The sequence below is a fragment of the Dipodomys ordii genome, unplaced genomic scaffold (genome assembly GCF_000151885.1).
Source record: "Dipodomys ordii isolate 6190 unplaced genomic scaffold, Dord_2.0 Scaffold32, whole genome shotgun sequence".
Lineage (NCBI taxonomy): Eukaryota > Metazoa > Chordata > Mammalia > Rodentia > Heteromyidae > Dipodomys > Dipodomys ordii.
The window spans coordinates 10,042,840-10,051,244 of NW_012267248.1; the positions used below are offsets into that span (position 1 = coordinate 10,042,840).

An 8,405-nucleotide genomic window follows, 5' to 3' on the forward strand; every position below is an offset into this window, starting at 1 on the left:
CCTCAGATGCTACATTTCCAATTGACCCATTATACAAAATTTCAAAATTAAAGAAAATGACTTTGATTCCAAATAAGGGTACTTGGGACTAGACCATTACCCTAAAGCTTGTTAATAACTCTTGCACTATTCAATTGCTTAAGGCATTTAATAATTACCTGTAAATGAAAACTAATAAGCATGATTAATTCAGGTTGACCATTTTATCAATTATTCACCAAGGTCCTACAATTATTTAGTATAGCTGTGCAGAGCTACAGGCTTTGGTGACAGAGTGGAGCTTACAACTAGCAGATTTCCCCTTGTCTTCAAGGGAAACTATTGATTAGCAGCTGTGGTAGATGTTGCCCAGTGCCATCCACTATTTCTTTCTTTCCTTCCTTAATATCAGAGCCCTGATTTTATTTGGGGGCAGCAATAGACACAAAAATAAAAGACTAGTTCTACCTTGCCTTACAACTACATGGCTAACTAGATGTACAAAAAGACTCTTGAGTTGAGGAAAGCTGTGTGGACAAAAGGCATTTAGTTAGATGGACAAAGAGAGGTGCATTATTCATTCTGCAGCCTTACCCCAGTAGTAATGCAAAGATTAGGGTGTGGCTATCTAGATCCAACACCACTCTTCAGCTGTCTTGGATTATGAAGTCACACCAGGGTAAAGCATGCACAAGAACACAAGCTTGATTTTTTTGGCTTGGCCAAACTCTAGTCAGGCTTCTGAGTCTTCTGTTAGTTCCATCTATTGCCTTGCCTATAAAATCCAGGTTTAGCAAAAGAGCCCTGCTATGTCCGTTCAGCCCAAACCTCTCCTCCTGGATATCTGATCACATATGACATCTGCTTCCTTGGCCTCTGCCACGCCCCAAGTGTTGTTTGGGCACCCATTTTCTTCAGCAAGAACCCTGTTAGGTGGGCTTAGTCAGAATCCATCTCACCTCTCCTAAGTAATTCCCACGTGTGTGTGTGTGCGTGCGTGTGTGCGTGTGTGTGTGTGTGTGTGTGTGTGTGTGTTTAATACCCCATTCCTGGAGCTTGAACTCAGGGCCTGGGCACTGTCTCTGAGCATTTTGTCTCTATCACTTGAACCATAGCTTCACTTCTGGATTTTTTTTGGGGGGATGGGGCAGTTGCTGAGATAAAGGACTCACAAACTTTCCTATACAGGCAAGCTTTGAACTGTGATCCTCAAATCTCAGCCTCCTGAGTAGCTAGAATTACAGCGTGAGCCACACTGGTGCCTTGATATTCTTCTTTTTTTTATTTTTTATTTTTGTCCATCATGGGGCTTGAACTCTGGGCCTGGGATCTGTCCCTCAGTGCTTTACTAGTGTTCTACCACTTGAACCACAGTGCCACTTCCAGTTGTCTTATAGTTAATTGGAGATAAAAGTCTCACAGACTTTCCTGCCTGGGCTGGCTTTGAACCATGATTCTCAAATCTCAGCCTCCTGAGTAGCTAGGATTATAGGTGTGAGCCACCATTACCTGGCTGGTGCCCCTTGATCTTCTTAGTAATTCTTTTTAACCCCTTGAGCCTCATACTGTTCCTTGGCTATAAATTCCCACTTGCCCAGACTGTGTTCAGAGTTGAGTCCAAGCCCTTGTGGCAGTGGTTCCTATACCATTTGCATGACCTTAGATTTATGTTACTTTTGTCTTTTTAAAATTATCCTTACATAGTTGTACAAAGGGGGTCCAATTTAGCATGTCCATTTATGGGTGTGATGCTGAATTTGTTTTAACAAGGATCACTGAATACATAACCTTTCCTTTAACAATCTGACAGAACAGGTCTGGGTCCCTGATGACTAAGGACTGCCACAACCAGAACCCGGCTGACTTCCAGGTTTAAGCCATGGTTTAATTACACCCAACTTAAACTCAATTCCCATCAACTAGAGCAATTTAGACACCTAAGAAAAGGATTCAGTGGAAGCTTTAGTTTCTCCTTATCATTTTAGGACAGGCTTTATGAATGAGTGAGAGTTGAGGCTGTGGCTGCAAAGGAGTATGGAAAGGTTAGGAAGCTGAGGAAAGAAGAGGCAACGCGTGCTTTTAAAATCACCGGGGAGCTGGGCACAGGTGGCTCAGGCTGTAAACCCAGCTACTTTGGAGGCTAGGCTCAGACTCCTGTGATATGAGGATCACAGTACAAAGTGAGCTCAAGCAGAAAAGCCCATGAGACTTTTGGGGTCCAGTCCTAGGGCTTGAACTTAAGGCCTGGGCACTGTCCCTGGGCTTCTTTTTGCTCAACACTAGTACTCTACCACTTGAACCGCAGCGTCACTTCTGGCCTTTTCTGTTTATGTAGTACTGAGGAATCCAACCCAGGGTTTCATGCATGCTAGGCAAGCACTCTACCAAGCCACTTCCCAGCCCTGAAGGAAGTAAGTTTTTATTTTATCTTTTTGTAGGTTATGGGGCTTGAACTCAGGTCTTGGGTGCTGCCCCTGAGCCTCTTGGTGCTCAAGGCTAGTGCTCTACCAACTGAACCACAGTGCCAGTTCTTCCAGGAGACTTTTATCTCCAATTGACAAACAACCCTCCCCCCGCCCCCCGCTCAAGTGAGAGAGCACCAGCCTTAGTGAAAAAGCTAAGGGACAGCACCCAGGCCCTGAGTTTAAGCCCCAGTACCAGAATAAAACAAAACAGAACAGAAACCCATGGGGATGGGGGGGGGGATGGAGAGAGAGCAGGAGCCTGTGAGCAAAGTGAAACCTTCACAGGAAGATGAGCATTTAGGGGCCCTTTGTGTGCCAGTGACAAGGAAGGAAAGGCTTATATTGTTCTATTTGTGCCCGAATGCAAACCTGTTGTGTTTCACCTGTTTATTCCCATGCAAGGTGGATGTTTAGCATCCAGGGGAAAGTTGAACACTAACTGCTTCCTTTAACTCTGAAATACAGTGGGGAAGACCTCTGGGAATGCAACCACATGCAACCCCTCCATGGTCCTCGTGTGTGTGTGTGTGTGTGTGTGTGTGTGTGTGTGTGTGTGTGTGCTGCTAGGTCCTGGAGCTTGAACTCAGGGTCTGAGCACAGTCCCAGAGCGTTTGTGTTCAAGACTAGGGCTCTACCATTTGAGGTAGACCTCCATTTCCAGCTTTTTTGGTGACTAATTTGAGACAAGAGTCTCACAGACTTGAACCGCTACCTCCAGCTGTGACCCTAGAGTTTCAGTTACTGCCTTTCACATCATGGAAGGAAGGTAAGCACCCAAACTGACTTTCTAATGGGGCTGATGTTTCTCCTCTCTACCCTGCTTTCAGGTGAGGGTTTCTACCTTACCACCACTACCTAAAGAAAGGGAAGTGATTTTTTTTTTTTTGGCAACCCAAACCAATCTAAACGCTGAGAAAGTATTTGTTGTATGAATAAATGCACGCATGGCTCATATACATAAAGCTTTTCAAAAACTAAAAGCAAAATGACTGTGCCTTAGGGTTGCTCTTGCTATTTAGTTGCTTGGCAACTGGTTTCCATAGTAAGATTAAATGGCCTTTTATATCCGGCGTTTGGAGAGAACAGGAGGTTTTACAGGAAGTCCACTCAGGCTGAATACAGTTTTCCAGGTATGTCATTCAACAGGTTTGGTTTGGTTTTTTGGCAGATAATGAACACCTGAAACCGGAGGATGTTATGAAATGACTGCAATGGCCACGCAGGAAATGAAACACTCCTGCTTTGTTCTCTGTGAAAGAGAATGTTCCAGGCCATGAAATGCAGCAGCCATATTGGCTGTTACCTACCTGTGTGATCTTGAAAATGTCACTTTTCTGGATATGTTTCAACATTTATAACCTAAGACTGAGTTAGGGTTTTATTTATCCTATGGTTTCCTTACTCAAGGGATTCACTCATGAGACCTGGAGCTCTTTGAAAATGTCATTAAACCTCCCCAAACTGATATCCACATTATTTCATATCCTTTGGGAAGGAGGGATTAAATCCCTTGAGATGTATCCATATAACCCTAGTCCAGGTTTAATTTTTGCCTAGATACCTTCTATATCTTCAGAACTCTGCTTGTTTCAAGCAGAGATTTTTTGGCCAGCCCTGGCACTTGAAATCAAGGCCTGGGCACTGTGTTTGAGCTTTTATGCTCAAAGCTAATGCAAGTGGTAGTTAATTGAAGATGAGTCTCATGGGTACTTTAATGTGAGGATTGTAGTACAAAGTTAGCCCAGGTAGGAAAGCATGTAGCAACCAAAGGTCCAGAGCACTGAAAAATTTTATTACAGTTCAAATGTTGAGTTGGAGGAAGAGTTTAAGACTGGTCATGGCCACTAACTCCTTATTGTCAAATAGAACGCCTTTGATGTATTAGGAGTTCCAGAGAAAGCTGTAATTTTTTTCTTTTTTTGGGTCCAGTTGTGGGGCCTGAACTCTAGGCCTGGGCGCTGTCCCTCAGCTCTTCAGCTCAAGGCTAGGCTCTACCACTTGAGCCACAGCACCCCTTCCGGCTTTTTCTACTTATGTGGTGCTAAGGAATCGAACCCAGGGCCTCAGGCATGCAAGGCAAGCGCTCTACCACTGAGCCACCTTCCCAGCCCCATTTCACTGAACCTCTATCATTTTTTTAAAATCTCAATGTAAAAGGATACTCTTAGGTAATACCTGCATTTTCATTAACATAATCTAGGCCCCAAAGGCAAGGGGAGATTGGAGCAAAGCTAAGATTTCCTTCTAGAACATTCACCAAAGATGCCTTTCTCCCTCAAGTCAATTGCAGTATTTATTTATTATTAAGTAGTTGTAAAAAGGGGTTATAATTCCATAAGTCATGTTATGAGTACAATGCTTCATGATCAGTATCACTCCTTCCATCATTCCCCCCTCCACTTTCCTTCTCCTGTTCCTACCCTCAAGTTACAGAGTTCATTTTTGTTTTGTTTTGTTTTTTTAATTGTGAAAATACCGTACAGAGGGGTTACAATTACACGGGCAAGGTAATGAGTACATTTCTTATCAAGCATTGTTGCCTTCTCCCTTGTTTCCCCTTCCCATCCCTTCCCATCTCCTCCTCACCCCCAGAGTTCATTTTTGTACAGAATGTACATTGAATATAATGACTGCATTTGCTCACTCTTCCTCCTTTCATTCCCCTTCCCTCTGAAATGTATTTCCATTTTGATAAATAGTACATGAGTTATTCAGAGGTATTGTACCTCTGGAGTCCTCTCCTAAGTATGCCATCCTTTAGTTGGTTTGCTTGTGTATAATTTCCTTGTATGTTATCATGCATGTTTGTATTTTAGATCTAGCTTCCACATATGAAAGAAAACATGCACCATTTGTCTCTCTAAGCCTGACTTACTTCACTTAAAATTAATGGTTCTGGGTCCACCCATTTCTAGGCAAATGACATAACGTTATTCTTTCTGATAGGTGAGTAAAATTCCATTGTGTGTGTATGTATACATATATATGTACATTTTCTTGATCCACTCATCCATTGTAAGACATAACTTTGCTGTTGTGATTTGTGCAGCAATGAGCAAGGATGTACAAGTGTCTTTACAGTATCCTGACTTGTAATGCTCTGGGTAGGTAACCAAGAGAGGTATAGCTAGGGGCTGAGAAGGTGGCTCGGCGGAGTGCTTGCCTCCCATGCATGAGCCCCTAGATTCGATTCCTCAGCACCACATAAGCAGAAAAAGCAAGCTGCAAGTGGCTCTAGTGGTAGAACTAGCTAGTCTTGAGCTGAAGAGCTGAGGGACAGTGCCCAGGCCCAGAGTTCAGGCCCCACGACTAACCAAAAAAAGAAAAAAAGTGGTATAGCTGGATCATAGGATAATTTTGTCTTTAGGTTTGCTTTTCTTTGGGATGTCTCCACACATCTTTCCAGAGTAGTTGCACTATGCATTTGCTCACCCACAGTGCAATTGGGTTCCTTTCCCCCCACACCCTCACCAGCATTTGTTGTTAGAATTCCAGATGCTGGCCAATCTAACAGGATTGAGATGGAGTCTCAATTTTTTTTGTTTGTTTGGCCAGTCCTAGGGCTGGAACTCAGGGCCTGGGCACTGTCCCTAAGCTTCTTTTGCTCAAGGCTGGTGCTCACCACTTGGGCCACAGCGCCACTTAGGGCGAATTTTCTGTGTACGTGGTACTGAGGCATCGAACCCAGAGTTTCATGCATGCTAGGCAGGCGCTCTACCATAAGGCCACCTGGCCGGCCCCTCAAGGTTGTTCTGGCTGGCATTTCCTTTATGGCCAGGGATGCTGAGCATTTCCTCACCGACCAGGGCTGTGCCCCGCAGCCCCAGACTGAAGACACGCGATTTCGCAAGCAAAGTGCGCAAAGCTCGGGGCTCAGGATTTAGTCCCACACGCTGCGGCCCTGGGCGCTCATGGTGCCGGCTCGGGCACAGGAAACCCCACACCTTACTGCTCCGGGTCCGGCTACGACAGACCGCTTCCGGCACAAGAATGGAAACGTCACGGCTCTACCCCATCACAACCCACAGCAGCCGCGGGACAAGCACACCCCACCCCGACGGCCACGGGGACCGCGGGCGCCGGCCACGCCCACCCCGGGCCCGCCCACCCTGCCGAACCCAGCCCCTCCCCTTGCTTAGGCCCCACCCACAGGAAGGAGGGACAACACACAGGATGTCCCGCCCCACTTGTGACCACACCTAGCTCACGGCTTCCTATAATTTGCCTGTTTGACTCCAATTGTTTTTCCTTTTCACCAGAATCCCTTCGTGTGGCCTCCTTCCTTATTTTTATTTATGTATTTATCTATATGTATTTATTTTGAAAAGCACCACGTGATATCAAACGCTGGAAAATTTTCTTTTAATTCAGGCATCCGGAAGGCCGTACTATAGCGTGACGTATAATCCGAGCGCCGACGTGGGACAGGCCCCATCTTCTGTCGGGCGGCGTGCGTGCGGTCGGATGGAGCTGGTGGCCGGCAGCTACGAGCAGGTTCTGTTTGGGTACGCTGTGCACCGAGACCCTGGCGCGGGCGGCGACCCCGAGGTGAGATACCGCGAGCTCCGGGACCATCCGGGACCTCCAGAGAGGGCCACGGGGAAGTCGGGCATAGTGAGCAGCATGGCGCCCGGTGGATGGGTGGATCAGACGCGGGAGACTCAAGCAAGAAGATGACCTGTGGAGATGCATTAGGGGCTTTGCAACATGAGGTTCCCGTCGCCGTGGGCAGCGTGTCCGTCGGGGAAAAACGAAAAGGGTTGACCTCAAAAAATGGAGAGTGAACAGTTACATACAAAAGTGCGAAGGGGACGGGGTGCAGCGGAGGGGCAGTCGGGTAGCAGTGGCGTCCGACAGTAACCGGAGTTATCCACTATGTCCCCGAGAAGCTAGTTAAGAGAGGTATTCACGCAGAAGATACGGTAAATGATTGAGGCGATGGATAGATATGTCGGTGCCTCTGATTTGATCGTTACACAATGCGTGCATGCTTTGGAGTATCACACTGCTCCATAAATGCAGACAATTATTATATGCCAGTGAAAGTAAGGACACCAACGTGTTCAGAGCTTGAAGGAACCGGACTGATGGAAGGACATAAGGTCTGTAGGACTTAATCTGCAGGAGTACATACATCGTAAGCATATGCAAAGAAGTTTGGCAGATTTTTACCTTTTCCTTCTTTGGTTTGTTTTGCCAGTACTTCTCTCCCCCCCCCTCCCCCCACACACACATAGTTCCTTCAATTTAAGGAGCGTCAGTATGGGTACTTCTTTTTTTTTTTTTTTTTGCACATGCCCAGTCACGTATTCCCATGTAGAAGTCAGGGTGATAGGCAAAGGGCTCTCGAGACTCATCATAGGTGATTCTATAGGGTTTACATTGGTCTTAAGGAAGATATGCACGTTTTAAGTTTTCTTTTCTTTCATTCCTTTTTTTTTTGGTTGGTCATGGGACTTGAACTCTGGGCTTGGGCACTGTCCCTGAGCTCTTCAGCTCAAGGCTAGCACTCTACCACTTGAGCCACAGCACCACTTCTGGTTTTCTGGTGGTTTACTGGAGATAAGAGTCTCAAGGGCTTTCATGTTTGGGCTGGCTTTGAACCACAGTCCTCAGATCTCAGCCTCCTAAATAGGATTATAAGCGTGAGCCTCCGGCGCCTGGCTTTTATGTTAGGACTTAATATAAGTAGCTTGGTATAATGTCAACTAATTTATGTCTCTTGCAATGGAATAGAAGTCCTTAAGGAACTTTTGTTCATTGCTATATTTCCACTCTGGTGCTTTAAAATCCACAGTCCTTTCTCTATTATTGAGTCCTGGAGTCTTGATAGCTAGTTTTGCTTTCGCACTTCCTTGAGTTCCTTACCAAGTTCTCAGGTTTTTTTGCTCAAATACAGATATTATTGTATAGCTTTTCTCCATTTTAGGACCCGCTGATAGTTTTTTTTGGGGGGGGGTC

At 45.7% G+C, this 8,405-nt stretch overlaps 1 protein-coding gene across 1 annotated transcript in view; it reads left to right on the top strand.

The window, feature by feature from the left end:
- Positions 1–6,892: 6,892 nt before the first annotated feature.
- Positions 6,893–8,405, top strand: part of Pak1ip1 (PAK1 interacting protein 1) — a 10,132-nt gene continuing 8,619 nt past the window's right edge. The window contains exons 1-2 of the mRNA XM_013016630.1: positions 6,893–7,058; positions 7,177–7,300. Of these exons, the coding sequence (XP_012872084.1) occupies positions 6,909–7,058; positions 7,177–7,300 (274 nt within the window). The 5' untranslated portion in view covers positions 6,893–6,908. The remainder of the gene's footprint in view (positions 7,059–7,176; positions 7,301–8,405) is intronic.